The sequence below is a fragment of the Borostomias antarcticus genome (assembly GCF_949987555.1).
Source record: "Borostomias antarcticus genome assembly, chromosome: 4".
NCBI classification, from domain to species: domain Eukaryota; kingdom Metazoa; phylum Chordata; class Actinopteri; order Stomiiformes; family Stomiidae; genus Borostomias; species Borostomias antarcticus.
In genome coordinates this window covers 35,507,424-35,528,785 of record NC_140237.1, presented here as the reverse complement: position 1 = coordinate 35,528,785, position 21,362 = coordinate 35,507,424, and the positions used below count along the sequence as shown (strand labels likewise).

The following is a 21,362-nucleotide window of genomic DNA, read 5'->3' as shown; positions in this document are numbered from 1 at the left end:
CGAAGTCAAACAGACTGATTATTGATTTGTTTACAAGCACGTGGGCAGGAGTGAGTCAATTCCTATGGTTACTGCAAACGAAAACAAGTCAGCTGGACACATTTGGAGAAGCATGATGGAGACACTGGTCTAACCCTAACCCTTAACCCTAACCCTGGTCTAACCCTAACCCTGGTCTAACCCTAACCCTAACCCTGGTCTAACCCTAACCCTAACCCTGGTCTAACCCTAACCCTGGTCTAACCCTAACCCTGGTCTAACCCTAACCCTGGTCTAACCCTAACCCTAACCCTGGTCTAACCCTAACCCTGGTCTAACCCTAACCCTAACCCTAACACTGGTGTAACCCTAACCCTAACACTGGTGTAAACGATGGTGTCTCGCTGTCCACTTATGATCTGATCGTCCAAAACCCATTTTAAAACCAAGTCTAAAAAGGGTCTATTTTAACTGTATAACTCTGTGATATAGTATCTAGTGTAGTGTCACTATTATGAGTCATCATTTATGACAGATGACAATATATCCCCCCAAGAATATTTATATTCATAGCCTGTACATAATACATCCATGCCCTTTTATATAGTTTTTGTGTTATTTGTAATTACTTGTAAAAAAAAAAAAAGAAAAAAAAGAAAGAAAGAAAAAAAAAAGAATTGGTACATCATGGAGCCGGTAGTAACATGTCATAATCACATGTACAATACATGTGACAAATAAAATCTGAATATGAATCTTAATCATTAAAACCATTTAATCGTTCCCTATGTAGTTCACTATAGGGGAACACTGCATAGTGAATAGGGAGTGAGTGAACGATTTGAAAAGCTGTAGTGAACTGAAATTGTATCATGACACTACCGGTAGGTGTCGCGTTTGTCCTATTAATTGACCTGTTTCCCAGATCCCAGGATTCATTATTAACCAGGCCCCCAGGATTCATGATTACCATGGATCGGTATTGGGATTGATCAAGGGCGAGTGTGAAATAGCAGCCACGAACTCAGCGGGTTATCTGAGATGCGGTAGCCGCGGCCAAAGCTCCTGCTGGCGGGGAGTGAAGCTCTTCAACTCGCCGGTCACTGGCTCCCTGGAGGAATTTAGCCTGGCTGCAATAACGTTATCGCGAACGGAATGAATACCATCTACTAGCAAACAAAACATCTTCAGCTATAATTAACCTGTTAAAACTAAGATGCCTGGATAAAAAAATGTCTCCAATGGATATATTTGACAAAAACAGGTTAATATGCAAGCCGGTTTTCATTTCATTGCATTTCACATAAATGTGAACTTAGGACAGAAAAGCACAACTGCGCAAGTACAAAAACCACCGGAAATAGCCAAACGACTACAAATATGCCAAGATGGCGCCGTTCAATAGGGCTTCACTTTAGATTTCGAATCCTGATCACATGCGTTTGTCACGCCGTGCTCTCGTCGCCCAGCGTCATGACGTCATGACGTCATGACGTCTAGAGCTAAAGCAAAGCCATGTGGATGGGTGTAATGAGCACGCAGCCGCATGACATTCGACTAGGAGATCGTATATCTCGGTATTTGAAGTAAACATGGCGGTAAACGAAAACATGGAAAGAGAAGTGGCAAACAACGACATACAATTAAAAGTTGAAAGTGTAGTGAATCGCTGGATAGTCGATTATTACATATCAGAGACTATCGCTGCTTTTAGAAAGGGGAAGCATAAGCCTTTCTGTGAATTCAGGGACATACTTCAAAGTGAGTAGCTCTGAGCAAGACGTTTGCTGTAGAGTTAGCATGCTAGCAGCTAGCTAGCTAACTGACCAACGTACTTCGTTACCCCGTTCTGCTCTTGCGAGGAGCTTGTAGCTGGTTATCAAGCCAGTCTGATCATATTCCTGGTAACCAGGTCGTCTTGTAATTTATCTAGCTCACAAAATGTTCTCGAGTAGTCGCACTAGTGAGTAGCAACTTGGTTAGCTAGTGCTACTTAAGGTGCGTTCGTTTTGATCTGGGAGGTGCAAGTTGCGACTTGCTAGGAATGATTAAATAAAACACCGCATGAACTCGCACTTCCTCGTCGTGAATTCGGATGTTTCTCAGCCCCCAGTTGCTCGAATGCACTAGATATAACTAGGTAACTGTGATATAATGGTATATAGATATAACTAGGTAACTGATATAATGGTATATAGATATAACTAGGTGACTGTGATATAATGGTATATAGATATAACTAGGTAACTGTGATATAATGGTATATAGATATAACTAGGTAACTGTGATATAATGGTATATAGATATAACTAGGTAACTGTGATATAATGGTATATAGATATAACTAGGTAACTGTGATATAATGGTATATAGATATAACTAGGTAACTGATATAATGGTATATAGATATAACTAGGAAACTGTGATATAATGGTATATAGATATAACTAGGTAACTGTGATATAATGGTATATAGATATAACTAGGTAACTGTGATATAATGGTATATAGATATAACTAGGTAACTGATATAATGGTATATAGATATAACTAGGTAACTGTGATATAATGGTATATAGATATAACTAGGTAACTGATATAATGGTATATAGATATAACTAGGTAACTGTGATATAATGGTATATAGATATAACTAGGTAACTGTGATATAATGGTATATAGATATAACTAGGTAACTGTGATATAATGGTATATAGATATAACTAGGTAACTGTGATATAATGGTATATAGATATAACTAGGTAACTGTGATATAATGGTATATAGATATAACTAGGTAACTGTGATATAATGGTATATAGCTCGAATGCACACAGGTCGGAGGTAGGTATTTTGCCACTTGCGACTTGCCACCTCCGACTACAAACGAATGCACCATAAGTACTTGGCTAATAGCTAACGTCACTAATTCCCCACTCACTTTTCCCAGGTCTTGTGGAGCGACCGTATGAGTCTAATCATAACATTGACAAGAGGATGCTGGCAGTGCAGTTTCTCAGCCGAATTAATGAGGGCGAAAAGCTGGGTGAGATATATGATACCACACAGCATGTCTGAACAGGGAAGGCCGTGACCAGTAAATATATATGAAAAGGTTGATATCAAGCTATCAATGCAATTGGAAGGAAGAGTTAACTCATTAACAATATTCTCCCCCTCCACACAGACTGCTCATTTGAATCCCAGGAATCTTTCACACCGCTGGAATCGGCTCTGGGCCTGTTGGACCACATCAGTCAGGAATCAGCTGTTCCTCAACAGGATGTCCAGAAAGTACACAAGTCCATCAGAGAGATGGTGAGTGAGGCTCCACTGCGTTCTTCTTTATCGGGCCCTGCAGAGGACTCTGGGTGGAAATGTCTGCCTCGGGACTCGGAACAACTAGTTTTGTTGTCTATAACTATTCTGTGTGCGGTCACTTCCCTTCCATCCATCTAGAGCTGTCCGGGGACATGGCGCGTAGTTTGATTTGACGTTTTTGACGTGATGCTTTTGTTTTGACGTGGTGTTTTGGTGCTGTGTTTTGAATTGAACTGAATTGTTTATTTTTAATGTGCAAAACAAGATACAAACAAAAAATACTATTTAAACAAAAAGCAAAACTAAACTAAAATTTAAAAAGAACAATGCAAAGGAAATTGTCCCACTTAATAACTTGATGTACATCATTCAAAAAGGATGATTTTGTTTTGATGCTGTGTTTTTGTGTTGCTCTGCAGCTGGTGAGGATTTGCATCAAGAACAGGGCCTTTGGCAAAGCAAAGGAGGTTTTGAAAACACACTTCGGGAAAAGCATGGTGGGAAAGGTGAGCAGTGAGAACCTGGAACTAGAAATGCCATCCAGCACATGAACATCCATATACAAACATGTCAGCAGATTCTTCCATCGTTGACGTGTTCTTTTACAGACAGCCGTTTTCAGGGGACTGGTCAGCAGGAAGAGGACCAGTCATGCTGTCCTTGACGAGGTCTCCTACCAGGAGTTCAGAGCGGAGATGCTACAGTTCTGTGAGAGTCTGTTTACAAGCACGCTTCCCTTCCTGGCCAGGGTACATAAACATGCTATCTCCCGTATAACACACTGAGCAGCATTCAGAGAAAACCATGTCACGCTTGCATGTTTGGTTAACCATAACCAGCTAGTGTCTTCCTGTGTGAATTACAGGCTGCCAAACAGCTGATAGAGAAAAGACAAGCGGCAGAGCAAGGAACCAACAGTAAGGAGGATGTTGTTCTAGCCCTGCCTCCTGTAGACAACCCCAGCACCAGGTAGACTCAGCCTCACACCCTTATCATGACTTCAGGGCTCCACATTAAGCTTTTTTAGGTCGGCCTACTTGTCCTTCAGACATCTGAACTCATCTTCCACTTGTCTGGGAGCTCAGTTGCTTGTTCAAATACAAAGTTTTTGAAAAAGCTATAGAATAGAAAAGTGTTATTTTGCCATGTGTAACCAGTACAGGTACACTGGAATTCTTGTCATCGCTTGCTCCTAAAATATCTTATCAGCACTAATCAGTTCCTCATTCCAGTCCCAGGTACTCAGCTAGACATTTAAAGGTTCCCAAACTGGCACTTTGCTATCCATAGTCTAGCAGTCTATCAGTATCATCCTCATCTACTTATCCCATCCGATCACGGATGACTGGGTCTGTGTCCATGATATAGGCCGTGCAATTAATAAGTAATGTAATATATATAATATGTTGATATATGTTAGTGCAAATTAACTAATTACTACTATTGATTTGATAATGATGTAGCCTATACTTTATTTTAAAATCTATTCATTGAACAATAGTATGTAATTACTGAAGATATATATATATACATACATACAGTAATTACATACTATTGTTCAATTTTCTATATATATTTATTTATTATTTATTTATTATTTATTTAATTGAATTATTTTAATTCATAAACTTTATGCTGGCGCTGTTTCTTAGTGAGGGATGCTTTCCCCACCAAACCCATAACCCAGTTATGCTTTGTATCAGATGCCACTAGGCTGCACTACAGCTCAGTTTACCATGTTTACTCAGTTTACCATGTCTAACTGGCCTGGCTCTCTCCCTCGTCTCTCCATGTCTGTCTCCCCCATGTCTCCATGTCTGTCTCCCCTCGTCTCTCCATGTCTGTCTCCCCTCGTCTCTCCATGTCTGTCTCCCCTCGTCTCTCCATGTCTGTCTCCCCTCGTCTCTCCATGTCTGTCTCCCCTCGTCTCTCCATGTCTGTCTCCCCTCGTCTCTCCATGTCTGTCTCCCCTCGTCTCTCCATGTCTGTCTCCCCTCGTCTCTCCATGTCTGTCTCCCCTCGTCTCTCCATGTCTGTCTCCCCTCGTCTCTCCATGTCTGTCTCCCCTCGTCTCTCCATGTCTGTCTCTCCATGTCTGTCTCCCCTCGTCTCTCCATGTCTGTCTCCCCTCGTCTCTCCATGTCTGTCTCCCCTCGTCTCTCCATGTCTGTCTCCCCTCGTCTCTCCATGTCTGTCTCCCCTCGTCTCTCCATGTCTGTCTCACCCCGTCTCTCCATATCTGTCTGCTCCCCTGTCTGACTCCCTCAGTGACCCCCCTATTGACCGCTCCACGCTCCGGGCGGCGTACGCTGCTCTGGCGCTGGAGCTCGGGAGGAAGAAGACCTTCACCCAGCTGGAGGAGGAGGTGGAGGGCGAGGAGCAGAGCGTCTCGCTACAACTCTCAGCCAGTCCCCTGGAGGGCTCGGACGCCGAGCCAGAGCAGGACCCGCCCTCCCAGAGAGACTCCTGCAGCCCTATGGAGGCCTCTCCAGCTGACCAGGCCTCTCCAGCTGACCAGGCCTCTCCAGCTGACCAGGCCTCTCCAGCTGACCAGGCCTCTCCAGCTGACCAGGCCTCTGCAGCTGACCAGGCCTCTCCAGCAGAAGTGGTGGTGCCCATGCTGAAGGAGGTCTCCATGGTGAAGGACGTCCCCCTTGCGGAGGTACACCCACTACAGAGGAGCAGGAGACAGCAGTACACATTAGCCAGGCTGGTGATGGATCCAGACAGCCAGGAGAGCCAGGAGGAGCCGGTGGGCTCTCAGGAGCAGGAGGCGCTTCCCGTAGCCCACCCCGAGGAGCCGGCCCGGCCGCCAGGCAGCCCCACAGACGCGGGTCCAGCAGACGAGGCCACGGTGGCACAAGTGGTGGAGGAGGAGGAGGTGGCCGAACCGTGGGGCAGTGAGGAGGCCCCGATGACCCCTCAGCCCACCCCCAAAACACCCACACGGTTACGCCGCAAACGACCGTCCCCCCTCGAGTAAGTCAAAAGCACATGCAGGTCTCCCCCTGTGTCACTGGCTCTTGGCTCTGGTTCAATCTCTTACCTGATGAATACATTTATGAACAGGGATGCAAACTTCATCTCCAAAATAGGATTTGTGCAGATCCAATGAGATTTTCTTGGGGGGGGCGGGTTCGAGAGTCTGCCTAATCTTTTGGCTCACTGTCAGAAACAGAATGTCACAAGTAGAAAGTCAGATATTTTATTTGCAGTGGTAAATGGACTGTACTTATATACCACTTTTATCCAAAGCACTTTACAATGAAGGCCTCTCATTCACTCATTCACACACACATGCACACACCAATGGCGGCAACTGCCATGCATGGTACTAGCCTGCTCATTGGGAGCAATTTGGGGTTCAGTGTCTTTGTCCAAGTGGGCAAGTGGACAGGAGGAGCCAGGATTTGAACCGCCGACCCTACAATCATACGCTCTCCCTTCTGAGCTACAGCCGCCGTGTTTCCGCGTGGACCGTGTTTCCATATACCTGGCCTGGCCTGGCCTGGAACGGTCTGGCCTGGCCTGGAACGGTCTGGCCTGGAACAGTCTGGCCTGGCCTGGAACGGTCTGACACGTCAGCCCAGCGCAGCCTGGATTTGCTTTCCCATTACATCAAGGCAGCTCCTCTTGAAGGTGTGCTACAGGTTTCAGTAGGTGAGACACCAACAGCAGGAGCAACAGAGACACCAGCACCTGAAATGGGAGAAAATCAAAATGCCAGTGCCTTCCGTTGACCATGTGACAAATCCCTATATCCTCATACTCAAATCAGCTGTAAATCCACATTTTAAAGCTGATATTTGACCAGATGAATGTTCCCGGGGGAGCATGCCCCCAGACCCCTGGAGAGGGGTCACTTCTTTGTCACCTTGTTCACCCCTGATAAGTTTGCATCCCTGGTTAAAGCGGAGTGTTTTCTGGTATGACTGGTCATTTAATAGAAGATAGAAGAATGACCAGAGTTTGTTTTCTCCCAGGTCCGAGTCTGACAGTGACAATGAGGAGGTTATTGTTCTGGAGGACTCCTCAGCGCAACCTCTCAGCAGACACGCCCACAGAAGATCACCTCGCCAGTGTGACTCAACCCCCCAGAGTAGCTCCACCCCCAAGAGTAGCTCCACCCCCTCAAAGAGATCTGCCGACAAAACGGATGACGTCAACCCAAAGTGGTCTGTATGAGTTCGCTCATGGTTTTGGTCTGATAACATTTTACTCCGTGTTGAGGTTTGTTTAGTTTTGACACTGCTTTAGGTTGGCTGGAATTTTCACCAACGAGAACTCAAACACATTTCAAACCATGACCACTTAGTTCACTTCACTATGAAGACCATTTTGTTCAGATTCAGACTTGTTGGCAAAATCAAAATGATACAGTATGGTGTTAAGATAAGACTTTATTGATCCCCAGAGAGGGAAATTTAGCATTTCAGCAGTTGAAAATTACAGAAAGGTTGGAAAGGAGAGAAACACTAGATATAGTGTTATGTTTAGCTAGACAGATGACACTAGATAGTGTTATATTTAGCTATGTAAATTGTGGCCCAGCTGTTAAGAGTATTATAAACAGCTTACCTTGTCTGTGCTGACTTGACTAATTCATTTCATTGTACAGGAAGCAGCTATTCGACAGCGCAAAGGGAAAGGGAGTCAAGACTGTATGGAGCGATGAAGAATCACTTTTTGAGTCGTCTAGAGATGGTAATAGTATGTAAAACGCAAGACATGCTCCTTATCTGTTAACTGTTGCCTTTTAACTGTACAATTACATTTGTGTTTTTTCCTGTCAAAAGGGTCTGGCAACGCTAACGCCACAAAGAGAAGCAGCACCAAGAGAAGGGTGAGTAAGCTGAGCCAGGTCTGAGGTAAACATGTAAACACAGCCAGGTCTCTGAGGTAAACATGTAAACAAAGCCAGGTCTCTGAGGTAAACATGTAAACACAGCCAGGTCTCTGAGGTAAACATGTAAACACAGCCAGGTCTCTGAGGTGGACGTTGCTTTAGGTGAGAACAGCGCTGTGTGAGCCCGTCCTGAGAGCTGTGTTGTCTGGTTGCAGATATGGACTGAAGAGGAGACGGAGTGGGTGAGGAAAGGGGTGGCCACCTATGGTGAGGGCCGCTGGGGGAAGATCCAGTCGGCGTTCCCCTTCTCAGAACGCACATCTGTCAATATCAAGGACCGGTGGAGGACCATGAAGAACCTCAAAATAGTGTGAGAAGACGAGTATGCAAGTGTACACATCACCGTCAGGAAACCTAGGGAGCATGGATGGTTTGGACTGTTCAGACGATTATTGTTGTAATCAAACTTTTTTATAACCTGATGCATTCTTTTACGTTTTCTTTCCACTGGCATCTTCCTGAACTTCCTGCCCTCGACACAATCATTTGTATGGAATTTATCTGGAAGTTTGGTCAGTTTTTTTTTTAATTTTCCTGCAAATTCAGGAACGAATTAAAACCAATTTTCATAAATGATGTGTATGACTTGTTTTTAGTCAGACATTTATTTATGCCACACTCAAATAGACTTAACCGATGTGATAATTTTGCCATTGGAATTCCAGAATTGCCGTGGTTCTTTATTTAGAGATTGCCTGACTAGACATTTCAGTAAATAGAAGCACTCAACCTCCCATCCATCGGGCCCTAACCAGATACACACAGAAAATATAGATTGTAAAGTATACCTTAATAGAGAAGAACAGCTAAATTGCAGTGATATTAAACAGATGAAAAGTTTTTCCACATGGATGTTCTGTATTTTGAGGAATTCCATCTTCAAAGAGGGATTTGGAAAGATTTCTGATTGGCCAATCCCTCATCGGTGTCTCTGCTAACAAGTCTGTCCAACGCTCATTGGCCCCTGGTGAGATGAGGGCACGTCACCGCATGTTACAGCTGTGATTGACGGTCCAGTGTGTGAACTAAAAGATCCACTTTAGGTCAGCGTGTCTTCGCTCCTGATGAACTCCCCGATGTCGGCCTGGTGGAACACCACGATGGACAAGGGGTCCACCCTTCGGCACTCCTGGGTGGTCTTAGCTGCCACTCCAAACCCCTGGAAGACAGTTGTTTTTTTTTTAATGTATTTAATTGATGTAGGTTCTCATTGAGACTACAGTCTCGTTATCAAGAGAGCACAGATTACAGCAAATATAACATAAAAAAAAGAAGATAACTGAAGCTCATTGCCTGTCTGATGGATAGTGACTAAAAAGATTCTCCAAGAGATACAGCAATACTTAAGTAAGGTCAGTCTAGTTTTGGACTCACCAGGGGTACGTCTGCCATGGAGTAGACCACCACGCCCTGGTACTGGGCAGTGTTCTCAGTGATCCTCCCCAGGCCAGACTTGAGCACATGGTTCCCATAGAGGAAGGACTGCTCAGCACCAGGCTTCACCCACACCTTGAACTGGGAGGTGGACAGGAGGACAGAGTTCACTAAACGGAATCAGTCTGCAATGAATGACTTCTAACCTTGCCATGTCTCTCCTATGATGTTATTAGCCTCTCTTACTCTGAAAATGTAATTTAATGTAATGTATTGCTTTATAAATGTTCTTAGCCGGTAGACAAACATACTCCAGGAGCTTGCTCCATCGCCTTGTTGAGAGGGGTCAGGGAAGAACAGCTCACTTATCTGGCCCCCGGGTGATTACTGTTTTTTTGCTTCCCTCTGGAATATGTAGAGAGTGGGTCGTCTGCCCACCTCCCTTGTTCTCTGTAAAGCGCATTGTGTTGCCTCTGGGTATGAAATGCGCTATACAAATAAAGCTTTGATTGATTGATAAAAGCCTTGCAACTTAGTGCCAGAACACACTCTGCTCTGATGGCACTAGGGTCTTCTAAAAACCAACGTGTTAGAAAACAGTGGTGCTGTGTGAGAAGGGTGAATGGCAGCCATACTGACAGGCTGCTCTTGTAACGATAATGACATCTTGCACAGCCTTCTACCTTTGCATAGGGGGCCAGGAAGTCCAGAGCTGTGATGTGCAGCCGGAACTTCTGGGTCTTGGAGAACTTCCCGAAGCACGTGCCCACAGACACCAGCTTGTCCCGCGAGATGTTAGTGGCCACCTTCAGGATGTTCTCACTGGGAAGTTAGGACACATGTTAGTGGCCACCTTCAGGATGTTCTCACTGGGAAGTTAGGACACATGTTAGTGGCCACCTTCAGGATGTTCTCACTGGGAAGTTAGGACACATGTTAGTGGCCACCTTCAGGATGTTCTCACTGGGAAGTATGGACACATGTTAGTGGCCACCTTCAGGATGTTCTCACTGGGAGGTTAGGACACATGTTAGTGGCCACCTTCAGGATGTTCTCACTGGGAAGTTTGGACACATTTAGCACTACACCTTTGTATACATCGGACCATAAACTCATACACTTGCAAGGATGGTGTGTGTTGTGTTGTGTATTTTACCTCATGTAGTACACTCGGTCATTGTGAAGTCTGAAGCAATATGAGCCGTCAGGTCGATCCACCAGGAGTTTGATGTTTTCACCAATACTGCGAATACAAGTGAGACTTTTCTGAAGAGAACATCGTGGAAGTTCAACATACTAGTAAACATCCAATATCACTCTGTATTGTACGGAAGAGCATTAGGGACAACAGCAGAGGTTTTTATTTTTTTTAAACTTCTGAGTTTAAAGTCAGAAATTGAGACCTTTTTCTCAGAAGTTATTTCTGACTTTTTTTCTCAGAAATTCAGATTTTAATCTCAGAAATTCAGACTTTAATCTCAGAAGTTATTTCTGACTTTTTTTCTCAGAAATTCAGACTTTTTTTCTCAGAAATTCAGACTTAAAAAAGAACTCAGAATCTTAAAAAAGTAATAAACTCAGTTGTTGACCCTAATGCTCTTCCGTAGTATTGGGAGTAAATTAATAGAGATTATTCAGAAATCCCTGTGCTTTGGTGGTATCAAACCAGCTCAGATAGTTTAAACCAACACCTGGTTTATCAAGCTGGACCTCCATGGATGAAAGCAAGCAACCATACACGTTCTTCATTCACAAAACGTTTAGTTTTACATAAATATAAATAATCTTACTATTTGGAGAGCTTCTCAAACATGGTTTTAGTTTCTTCCTCTGTTAACGGCCTCATGTTGGGGGAATTCTGTGTTCAAACTTCAGAGCTCAAGGAAGCAGCGACAACGTGCAACGAGGGGCAACACGGAAGTAACACGGAAGTCGTAGTGAAAGAAGACGGAAGTCTACATCGCGTCATCAGAAAGCGCCGCAGTTCCTGTTGTTTTTGTCTTCGTTCCAGGATATTTCCCATTAAACTGGTAAAGCAGACCCATGTTTGGATGATTTCCTCCGTGTTGCTGTGTGGGGTTGACTCCGGAGCACCTTTCTGAACCATACACAGGTTTGAAGTGACAGTCTGACCTTCCCAACATGGCATCTGTAGACGTGGAAGACGAGAGTATCCTCGCTTCCATCTTCAGAGACAGCTTCCCGGCCAGCTGGAGGGACCAGCCGGACTTCTCCTCCTACCTGTCCGAGCTGAGCTCCTACGGGCTGGAGAGGCTGACCCGGGAGCCGGAGCGGCTGGAGGAGGAGAGGGCTCAGATCCTGCAGCAGACCCGGGAGATGGCCTTCTCCAACTACAAGACCTTCATCCGCACGGCCGACTGCACCGAGGAGATCTACCAGGGCTTCGGCCGGGTGGAGGGCAGCGTGAACACACTCCTGCACAAGCTGCCCGGCTTCGGGGACAAATGCAGGTCAGGATAACAGCACCAAATCACACTTTAGTAAGTTATACAATACATGTGTCCAGCCTCGTTTCAGGATCTGCATATAATAAACATCTGCATGTAATAAACATCTGCATGTAATAAACATCTGCATGTAATAAACATCTGCATGTAATAAACATCTGCAGTCTATCTGTCTATCCTTTTCCTATCCTTTTGCTTCCCTCTGGAATATGTAGAGAGTGGGTCGTATGCCCACCTGCCTTGTTCTCTGTAAAGCGCATTGTGTTGCCTCTGGGTATGAAATGCGCTATACAAATAAAGCTTTGATTGATTGATTGATAATAAACATCTGCAGTCTATCTGTCTGTATGCTACCAGGGGTTTTGTGAAGGAGGCGGAGGAGATAGGGTCCAGCCGGCGGATGAACAGCCTCACGCTGAACCGTCACACAGAGATCCTGGAGATCCTGGAGATCCCTCAACTCATGGACACCTGTGTCCGAAACGGCTACTACGAGGAGGCTCTGGAGCTGGCCGCCTATGTCAAGAGACTGGAGAAGAAGCACTCGTCACTTCCCGTCATTCAGGTATCCCTCCCTGACACTCAGACTCAGAGAAACAGAAATACAGCTGGGAAGCCATAGATGTATCACACTTGAGCACATTGTGAGTGGGAAGCCACAGTCCTAGTAGCTTATACAGTATCACGTAGTGTCTCAGTGCTGAGAATGATAAGGGCTTGATTGATGGCAAATTTTAAAGCAGTGCAACCGCTTCTATACGTGACGTCTGTCTGTCCGTGTGCGGTATGGTGTGTGTGTGTATGTGTGTGTATGTGCGGTATGGTGTGTGTATGTGTGTGTATGTATGTGTGAGTCCATTCGTAGCATGAGATTGAGACCAATCAGGAGCAACCAGAGCCATTGTACACCAGCAGAGGGCGGTAGAGATTGCTCATACACCTGCTACTACTTACTTCACTACCTGGGTGTGATTTTTGTGCATGGCTTTAAGCCAGCACCATAAGTAGCATTTGTCGGGTTGTTACTCCCTCCCTTATTCCGTTGAATGTTGACCTGCATTTCTCTGTCGGCACCACAAGACACAGTAGTCCCAGCACACCAAAATAAAGGACACCAAGGTTCAACAGGTGCTCTTGTCCTCCTCAGGGGATCGTCCATGAAGTACGTCAGTCGGCCCAGCTGATGCTGAACCAGCTCTTGCAGCAGCTGCGCAGCAACTCCCAGCTTCCCGTCTGCCTGCGCGTGATTGGCTACCTGCGGAGGATGGACGTGTTCACAGAGGCGGAGCTCCGGGTCAAGTTCCTCCAGGCTCGCGGGAGCTGGCTGCGTTCCATCCTGGCCGCCGTCCCCAAAGACGACCCTTACTTCCACATCACCAAGACGATCGAGGCCTGCCGCGTGCACCTCTTCGACATCATCACCCAGTACCGGGCCATCTTCTCTGACGAGGACCCGCCGCTGCCCCCCGGTGGGCAGGGGGTGAACGAGAGCGCCATCTTCCACGGCTGGGTGGTGCAGCAGGTAGCCGAGTTCCTGGAGACCCTGGAGAGGGACCTCCAGCGTGGGGTGGGCGGCCGGCTCGACTCCCTGCTGGGCCAGTGCATGTACTTCGGCCTGTCCTTCAGCAGGGTCGGGGCAGACTTCCGCGGGCAGCTAGCGCCCATGTTCCAGCGAGTCGCCACGGATACTTTCCGCAAATCCATACAGGAAGCGGTCGACAAGTTCCAGGAGGACATGAACCTGTACACGCTGATCTCTCTGCCCTCCATGTTGGGTGGCACCATCCCACCCGTGGCGCCAAGTACCCAGCCGGGCACCCTGCAGCCGCCCATGACCCTGCTGGACTTCCCTCCGCTCGCCTGCTTCCTCAACAACATCCTGACCGCCTTCAACGACCTGCGCCTGTGCTGCCCCCTAGGCCTGGCCCAGGAGGTCACAAAGTACCTGGAGGACGCTCTTCTCAAGGTATACCATAACTGCCTTCTCTAACAGAGACATCACAACCTTTGGTGGAGCGTTGATGGGGCTCTGGCTTCTGGATGTTGCCCCTTAATGTAAACCTACCTAGCATCAGTTTCTCAAGCCTAAACTAAATGCCACCATTTATCATTACAGAGATGATAAATGTGTCCCCTGCAGTGAGGGATATGTTATGTCACATAGGTGAAATGCAATGTTTGCATGGTTCCTCAGTTCTCATATGTTCTATATCTATCTTCTCTCCAGGTGACCAAGCTCATCCTGGTGTTCCACAGAGCTGAGGAGTCAGCCTTCAGCAGCAGGGAGAAGGAGCTGTTTGTCCAGTTCTGCTGCGCCTTCGCAGAGGACATGGTGCCTTTCCTGAACCGCTGTCTCCAGGTCCTCTTCCCCCCGGCACAGCTGGCTCTTATACTGGGTAAATACAGCATTACTTTGCTTAAAAAAGGGTAGAAAATAATGATTGAATGGTTTGTGTTTTTGTCAAACTCTCCTAAAGTGTCACATATGGTTCTGTGTTAACAGTTTAACAAACATTATAAGAGGAAACTGAAATTATATGTTGTAACCCAGCAAGTGTATTCAGTTCTGATCCTATTGTGTACTGACTAATAATCGTTTGTCTCGTGCTCTAGGGGTTCCTCCAACACAAGTCCACAAGTATGGCGGTCTGGGCTGCGTTGATGTCCACATGGTGCTGGAGCCTCTGGAGTTTGTTCTGCCCAAGAGAGAAGTAGTGGCTCCAGAGGTGGACCTCAGTGCTGAGCTGAGTAGCCTGACCACAACTGAACCAGAACCCACACCTGGGGGCGGTGACCTCAACCAGAAACCTGCAGAAGAACCACAGCTTCAACCAACAGTGGACCCCAAACTCCCAGAGGTGCCTGAACCTGCAGAGCCCTTCTCTCGTGAGTGGACTGAGACTTGTGACCGTGAGCTGGATGCTATACTCAATGAACCCGACCCCGAGGCCAGAGGGGTGGAGTCAGATAGCGAGCTCTTTGAAGAGTAATGGCCAAATACTACTACAAACTGACACATGGGCCCTCACTCTCATAGTTGTCAGGACGGTGTGCATTTTGTGTCTTTATTCGATTAGGGTCTATAAATGGGAACCGATCATGGGAATTTAAATCATTCTTCCCGTCTTCTGGATATGTGTGAATGTAGCATCAGTGTAAATGCCATGTCATAGGTGATGATGGATGTAATATATGAAACTGTCTTTCTATATAACAAGGTTAAATAAATTAAATCAATACAAAAGACTGAAGTGGCATGTATTTGTTGTCAACATGTTGATTTATGCTTATTGTGTACAGTAGAAAGAAAATTCAAAATGTCAATAGTTTTATTTCTTACCAAAATGTTACTTACACAATTTAATTGCCTTTTTTTAAACATGGTAGATCCTGTATAACGTCTCATTAGAACCAGGCATTAGGTTAACAAATACGATCAGATGAGTTGTACAGAACCATGAGTGTGTATTATATTCAGTTAATCTGGCTCTGCTGGTTTATGTGGATGTGCGGCGTTGTGGTTCGTCAGGGTCCAGGACCGGTGCGTTAACTTGGTGAGGTGATTGTAGTACAGGAAGCGGGGTGGGGGGCGGTGTCCTCACTTCTTCTTGACAAACTTTTTACGGGATGAGTTGGGGTTCACCCGTCTCCTGCCCCCTCCGCCCTGACCATCCCGTATGTTCAGGTTGGCAGCGCGACTGTAGATGTCGTTCTCGGAGAAGGGCGATCCGCCCGCCAGGTAGTCTGGGTTGAAGACGTCGGTCTTCTGGCGGGCCTTGCGGGACAGCCTCTGCTGGGGGAAGCGCTGGTCCTCCACCAGGTGGGGGTTGCTGGCGTGTTTTCCACCCCGGGGGAGGGGAAGGGAGTACTACAGGGCAGGAGAGCAGGGTGGACAGGTTAGGATGCATCAGTGAAACAGATGTAACATTTTGATACATCAGACCAGGGGTATGAACCTGTTTACCCACCTCTTTACATGAGGCTGAGAGTTTACTCACCTGTTTTCTGATCAACTGGATTAATCAATGAGGGGAAACAAGGTGGGTAAACTGCCCTCTACAGCATTTACCCACCTCTGTATCTACCACTACACCTCTGTATCTACCACTACACCTCTGTATCTACCACTACACCTCTGGATCTGACCCAATGGTCTATTTGTCAATTCTGGGTTTTGTCCATGCCTTGTTTCCTCTTACCTTCATCCCTTTAGGGTTCAGCACTTTTGGGTTCTTGGAGAGATGCATCTGTATGCTGCCGTCCTCGTTGACGGTCACAGCGATCTTTTTTAGTGTCTTGTTGCCACAGTGGGGACAGAAAACTTTGTTCATGTTTGTCGTGGTCCTGAAATGAAAACACAAAGGGTGAATTTTCCGTTCATGCATTCGAGAGTGTGATAACTTGGGAGGTTTTTGGTTTCACTCACTTGAAACAGGCATGACAACGTAGAATGTAGTTTCTTGCTTGCTTGATAAGCATCCCATTGACAGAGAGGACATGTAGTCCAATTTGAATGAGAACGTTCTGGAAAAATAAAAAATAAACATTGGTCTCAGTCAACAAAATTGTATTGCCAATATACAGAAAAGAGACAGAAATACAGTGGATCTGTCTTCCCAGTACCTGCATGGCAAAATCCGTGGTCAGACAGCCCACTTTAACATCAGCTGGAATTGTCCAGTTGCCTGTCTCCATCTGAGCCTGTTTGATGTTGCTAGGAGTGATCCAACCACCGCCATCATCATCCTCATCTTCCTCCTCCTCCTCTTCCTCCTCCTCCTCCTCTGAGTCACTGCTGAGCTCCTCAGGGAGGTCTTCAGACTCTCTGTTCTTCTCCGTCACCATGTGGATGTTATCTGCTTCAGGTAACTTCTCAACCTCTGCTCCGTGGCTGTCTGATACCGAGACACCTTCGATGTTCTACAGGTGGAACCACACATGATGACTGCAAGTTAACCACATTTGAGATGCTGTCACACAACAGACACTGCAGGAAGAGAAGACTGATGCTTCATTGAATGACATGTAGATGAGCAGTTTTGATAACAAGAAATGAAAAGATTTCATGAATGAAACTAGAAAAAACGCGTAGCGGCTAAATGCCTCCGCCCAACAATGCCAGTTGCAGTTAACCTAACTAACCCTAACCCTGACTAACTGCTAACCTAACCCTAACGCTAATGCTAGCTAGCTAACGCTAACTAGCTAACGCTAGCATTAGAATTAGAATTAGCGTTAGCTAGCTAGCGTTAGTGTTCAAAAGTGCCTTTTGTGATGTCACGGTGACCTTGAGCTTTGACATTTGAATACTAAAATCGAATCCAATTAATCTAATTAAGTCCAACTGGACATTTGGCCAAATATGTACAAGTTATGTCAAGCCGTTCTTGAGATATCGTGTTCATCAGGCCAAAAACACCTTTTGTGAGGTCACAGTGAACTTGAACTTTGACCCCCAAGATCTAAGCAGTTCATCCTTGAGTGCCATTTTTGTACCAAAGGGGAAGAAATTACGTCAATGCGTTCCCGAGATATTGCATTAACAAACATCGGCCGTACGGACGGACAACCTGAAACCATAATGCCTCCGGCCCGGCTATCGCGTGGCGGAGGCATAAAAATCTTATTGCAATGCATTCACTTGTAACTAGGACATGTTCCCCTGTTATGTAGACAACCATTAAATGTAAAAGATACAGGCCTATTTTCCCTATGTAGCAGCGTAGCCGTGCCCGTGAACAGGAAAGCCCAATTATCGACCCCCGACCTCTGAGGATTCCTCTCCTCTTTAGCAGGTAGATGTTGGGGTCCCCATGCTTCCTTTGTTCTGCCTACTCACCAGCAGCTCCAGAAGGTCAGCCTCGATGCACGGCAGAGGGTCCCTCCAGAACTGGAATGAGTTGAACTCTTCATTCTCTGCGGGAGCAGAGGTCTGTGCAGGAGTCTGCCTGCCGCTCACTGACCCTCCGATGGGCCTCTGTTAGGACCCAACAAAGCAGGAGGATTCATACAATTACAAAAATGCACTATGATATTAGCGTATTGCATTTCACAAGGTTTTTGTCTCATGGCTATGCATTGCTATGTAGGCTAATTCGGTATTTGAGACTCTAATATGGATAAATTTTTCCTGTTAGTTACGTCACATTTTCAACAGTACCTTTGAAGGAAAGTGGAATCCTGTAACGTTCACTGGAGCCTCTGGGTGACGCTGTGTGCTGCACACTTGGACCTGAAGTCACCACACAGATTCACAGATGAAGTAGAACATAGCCCATCTTTCAGTTAAACGTTTAAACCACCTTTCAAACATGGATGGTGATGCTGTTTCTACCTTGACATCCGGCTCCTTCCTCAGATGGCCGGCACCAACATGCTCCAGTTCCAGCTGGTAGGTCAGAGCCAGCACCTTGATGTCTGTGGCAGAGAGACTCGGGTAGTCTCCCGTCTTCTTGGAGAAGTCAGTCACTAAAATCACATTATTCACACACATGAATAAACAAGATGGGGATGATGATGATGATGATGATGAATAAACAAGACAATCAGTGAAAGATTGAGGGATATAACGTACAGTATATGGGGCATAAAGACCAATGTGTGTGTTACATAAACAAATAATCCCAAATCAAACTATATGAATGACAGTATCACCGAATCTGATGTGTTCTGGATGAGGCTCTTTCAGGATCAGCTGATAGGGCAGGAAGGACAGGCTCCTCCTGGTGGGCTTGTCACGGATCTCATCCACTACATCCTTCAGGCTGTAGATATTCTTTCCAATTTCCTAAAATAGAACAATACAAAGTCACAAATAAACATGAATAGAAACGTATCATGTATTATTGGAGCGAGGTAGCATAGGCTAACAAAACTAGCTTGTCTGACATGGTCCTGACCCCAGATCAGTGGTGTAAGATACAGATGCAGTCATGAAATGCTTCCTAACTCTTACATGCAGCTAAAAAGCATGTCTGGTCATTTAAAAGGTGAATAATCCTCACCTGAAGAGGTGCTTTCTTCAAAAACGCTCCTGCATCTGCGACGACATGGTCTACCAGGGAGGCGGCCATCTTGGATGGAGATCTCACACTCTCTCCGAGCTGCTCGACCAATCAGAGACGACGTCGCTTGGATATTTGTGCGTGATGACGTAATGTTATGCTGGTGTTGAAGGGAAGATGGCGGCGCGCTGGAGCAGTGAGAATGTGGTGGTTGAGTTCAGAGATGCACAGGTACTGAGCTACAGTATCAAAGAAGGAAGTGTTTTATAATGAATCTGCAATGTGTTGTTATTATATTGAGACATGGCTTCGGTGGAGAAAGTGAGTGCTTTTGCTGTAAAGCACCATCCCGAGGCTGGTCAGCTATAGCCAGTCTCTACTGTCCTTATCCAGGACCTACACTTTTTATTTTTGTCTAAAAATAAGCAGCAGCATCCCAGATCCAGAGACTCTGTTCTCAGCCGAGATTATGCATCTTTGGTTTGCTTATATGTATGTTAGAGCATGATTACACATGTGCTAAGGGCTCCAGGAGAATTCCCCTCCCCAATTCCAGTCTTGTGTATTCACACACCTCAGTCACACTCCTCATTCATAATATTCATATATTCTATATATATACTCTATATATACGAGTATATAGTACCTCCTTCAAGTTCCTGTTGTATCGTCTATATTCACTTCATATGAAGTTCAACGATATTGTCTTAGGGTGCTCTTAGCAACTCTAGGCTGTCTAATATTTTTGATATGTAACATGATCCATTACTGAACATGAAATGTTCATGTTTATTGTACTTTGCAAAGTCTGACCAATGCTTTCTTCGCAGCTAATGCTCCATGTTTTATGTGTTCTATGTGCAGGCCACTGCCATGTCCGTGGACTGTCTGGGCCGTCATGCTGTGCTATCTGGGTGTGTACCACCGTCTGGGTGGGCCTCACCATCCAGTGGAAATGCTTCTGACATTGCTATGAGCTGGAAATTCCTCACCAGGACACAAGCAGTGTGTGCAGATATACTGTGTTGTCTCAGTCAGCAGCTGTCAGGCAGGCAGGGCCTAGGGAGAATGTGATGACAGCAGGAGTGTTCGGGGAACACAACTCACTCCTCATTTACATACATCACATTGTGATATTGCTGGCATTAGGAGAGTCATCCTCCCCTGGTTGATGTTGTGTTCCAGGCGGAGGTTTTTGTACGTGGTTAACCTGGAGGCGCCCTCTGAAGCCCCTCGTAAAATCAGCCGCCAGAGCAAGTGGGACGTGGGGACGGTGCAGTGGAACCCACACAGGGCCGAGGCCCACCTCTTCGCTGCTTCTGTGAGTCCCTCTCATTCAGTATTCAATCAATCAATTCTTGATGACTGATTTGCTCTTTTTGTGAGAAATAATTTACTTAAAGGACAATGCTCGTTTTTGACAACCTGGACCTTATTTACGACATATTATAAGACGTTTGACTCACCGAGATAACTTTGGTGTAGTTCGGAGGCATGTAGAAGACATTTAAAATCCAGCGCGAGCCAGTATATCCATGTAATGGCGGTGGTCGGGGCACTTAGAATGCAGTTTCTAAATCTAATCTAAATCTATTTTCTGCCGCGAAACGTTGTTTTCATCAATCTGTCTTGATGAATCGCTAGTTGTGCTTACATAGAGCATAGGCCTGTTGTGGTTTTTCACATGCCTCTGTAATATGATCTTAAGAAACGTCTTTAGACACGAAATAGCTTCCTCACTTGCTCCAGCACGCATGCGCACAGCATGCTGGAGCAACGATTGCGCGCTGTGCGCATTAGTGCTGGAGCAACGATTGCGCGCTGTGCGCATGCGTGCTGGTGCAAGTGAGGTAGCTATTTCGTTTCGAAAGACGTTTCTAAAGATCATATTACAGAGGCATGTGAAAAACCACAACAGGCGTTGAGTCAAACGTCTTATAATATGTCGTAAATAAGGTCCAGGTTGTCAAAAACGAGCATTGTCCTTTAATAGATAATATGGGCTCTTGCTCAGGATTGACCTGGATGCTGTGCTTCCTTGTATGACCACATGGTGGCGCCATAACATACTGGTAAAGATTACTGTGATTGCAGTGTAACCAGCGTGTGGATCTGTACACCTGGCGCGATGGGTGTGGGGAAGTCCACACAGCTCTGCAGGGTCACACACGGGTCATCAGGTCAGACATTGAGGAAACAAGTGCAGTAACTGCAATCATTGTGTTTTAATTTTTTCATCAATAAACATGACCGTGTCCCTGGAAATGTAATGAAGCAATGATATTGGGTTCTCATCATCATCACACATCA

General features: G+C 45.8%; 5 protein-coding genes across 5 annotated transcripts in view; 3 read left to right on the top strand and 2 right to left on the bottom strand.

Moving 5' to 3' along the window:
* The first annotated feature begins 1,588 nt into the window (after nucleotides 1-1,588).
* terfa (telomeric repeat binding factor a) lies at nucleotides 1,589-8,531 on the top strand. Its single transcript, XM_084436533.1, has 11 exons — nucleotides 1,589-1,740; nucleotides 2,930-3,025; nucleotides 3,167-3,297; nucleotides 3,720-3,806; nucleotides 3,909-4,049; nucleotides 4,166-4,269; nucleotides 5,569-6,279; nucleotides 7,284-7,475; nucleotides 7,919-8,004; nucleotides 8,097-8,143; nucleotides 8,362-8,531. The coding sequence occupies exons 1-11, from the start codon at nucleotides 1,590-1,592 to the stop codon at nucleotides 8,518-8,520; spliced, it is 1,905 nt and encodes a 634-aa protein (XP_084292659.1). The 5' UTR covers nucleotide 1,589; the 3' UTR covers nucleotides 8,521-8,531.
* Nucleotides 8,532-9,231: 700 nt separating this feature from the next.
* On the bottom strand, nucleotides 9,232-11,508 carry nip7 (NIP7 nucleolar pre-rRNA processing protein). The gene is made up of 5 exons (XM_084436534.1): nucleotides 11,371-11,508; nucleotides 10,737-10,823; nucleotides 10,264-10,402; nucleotides 9,581-9,721; nucleotides 9,232-9,365 (listed from the first exon to the last, which is right to left on the bottom strand). Exons 1-5 carry the CDS (start codon nucleotides 11,424-11,426, stop codon nucleotides 9,246-9,248), a joined length of 543 nt encoding a protein of 180 aa, XP_084292660.1. The 5' UTR covers nucleotides 11,427-11,508; the 3' UTR covers nucleotides 9,232-9,245.
* A 152-nt stretch (nucleotides 11,509-11,660) lies between these two features.
* On the top strand, nucleotides 11,661-15,191 carry cog8 (component of oligomeric golgi complex 8). The gene is made up of 5 exons (XM_084436874.1): nucleotides 11,661-12,051; nucleotides 12,406-12,613; nucleotides 13,196-14,014; nucleotides 14,276-14,444; nucleotides 14,662-15,191. Exons 1-5 carry the CDS (start codon nucleotides 11,723-11,725, stop codon nucleotides 15,036-15,038), a joined length of 1,902 nt encoding a protein of 633 aa, XP_084293000.1. The 5' UTR covers nucleotides 11,661-11,722; the 3' UTR covers nucleotides 15,039-15,191.
* Nucleotides 15,192-15,403: 212 nt separating this feature from the next.
* On the bottom strand, nucleotides 15,404-19,131 carry nob1 (NIN1 (RPN12) binding protein 1 homolog). Its single transcript, XM_084437124.1, has 9 exons — nucleotides 19,053-19,131; nucleotides 18,703-18,835; nucleotides 18,383-18,516; nucleotides 18,209-18,280; nucleotides 17,888-18,025; nucleotides 16,672-16,968; nucleotides 16,475-16,572; nucleotides 16,248-16,392; nucleotides 15,404-15,916 (listed from the first exon to the last, which is right to left on the bottom strand). Exons 1-9 carry the CDS (start codon nucleotides 19,119-19,121, stop codon nucleotides 15,647-15,649), a joined length of 1,356 nt encoding a protein of 451 aa, XP_084293250.1. The 5' UTR covers nucleotides 19,122-19,131; the 3' UTR covers nucleotides 15,404-15,646.
* Nucleotides 19,132-19,229: 98 nt separating this feature from the next.
* wdr59 (WD repeat domain 59) overlaps nucleotides 19,230-21,362 on the top strand; it is a gene marked incomplete at its 5' end in the record, with an annotated part of 24,635 nt that continues 22,502 nt past the window's right edge. The window contains 4 exons of the mRNA XM_084436861.1: nucleotides 19,230-19,283; nucleotides 19,917-19,966; nucleotides 20,238-20,373; nucleotides 21,147-21,232. Coding sequence (XP_084292987.1) covers nucleotides 19,230-19,283; nucleotides 19,917-19,966; nucleotides 20,238-20,373; nucleotides 21,147-21,232 — 326 coding nt within the window. The remainder of the gene's footprint in view (nucleotides 19,284-19,916; nucleotides 19,967-20,237; nucleotides 20,374-21,146; nucleotides 21,233-21,362) is intronic.

Excerpts from the sequence above, each read along its gene's own strand:
- terfa (XM_084436533.1), top strand. The coding sequence starts at position 1,590 with ATGGAAAGAGAAGTGGCAAACAACGACATACAATTAAAAGTTGAAAGT. Across the intron at positions 3,026-3,166 it reads TAATGAGGGCGAAAAGCTGG|ACTGCTCATTTGAATCCCAG; the intron begins GTGAGATATATG and ends CCCTCCACACAG. Across the intron at positions 6,280-7,283 it reads AAACGACCGTCCCCCCTCGA|GTCCGAGTCTGACAGTGACA; the intron begins GTAAGTCAAAAG and ends GTTTTCTCCCAG.
- nip7 (XM_084436534.1), bottom strand. The coding sequence starts at position 11,426 with ATGAGGCCGTTAACAGAGGAAGAAACTAAAACCATGTTTGAGAAGCTC. Across the intron at positions 10,824-11,370 it reads TTTGAGAAGCTCTCCAAATA|TATTGGTGAAAACATCAAAC; the intron begins GTAAGATTATTT and ends TTGTATTCGCAG. Across the intron at positions 10,403-10,736 it reads GACCGAGTGTACTACATGAG|TGAGAACATCCTGAAGGTGG; the intron begins GTAAAATACACA and ends CTAACTTCCCAG.
- cog8 (XM_084436874.1), top strand. The coding sequence starts at position 11,723 with ATGGCATCTGTAGACGTGGAAGACGAGAGTATCCTCGCTTCCATCTTC. Across the intron at positions 12,614-13,195 it reads CGTCACTTCCCGTCATTCAG|GGGATCGTCCATGAAGTACG; the intron begins GTATCCCTCCCT and ends TGTCCTCCTCAG. Across the intron at positions 14,445-14,661 it reads ACAGCTGGCTCTTATACTGG|GGGTTCCTCCAACACAAGTC; the intron begins GTAAATACAGCA and ends CTCGTGCTCTAG.
- nob1 (XM_084437124.1), bottom strand. The coding sequence starts at position 19,121 with ATGGCCGCCTCCCTGGTAGACCATGTCGTCGCAGATGCAGGAGCGTTT. Across the intron at positions 18,026-18,208 it reads GATTCCACTTTCCTTCAAAG|AGGCCCATCGGAGGGTCAGT; the intron begins GTACTGTTGAAA and ends GGGTCCTAACAG. Across the intron at positions 16,393-16,474 it reads CGTTGTCATGCCTGTTTCAA|GACCACGACAAACATGAACA; the intron begins GTGAGTGAAACC and ends TTTTCATTTCAG.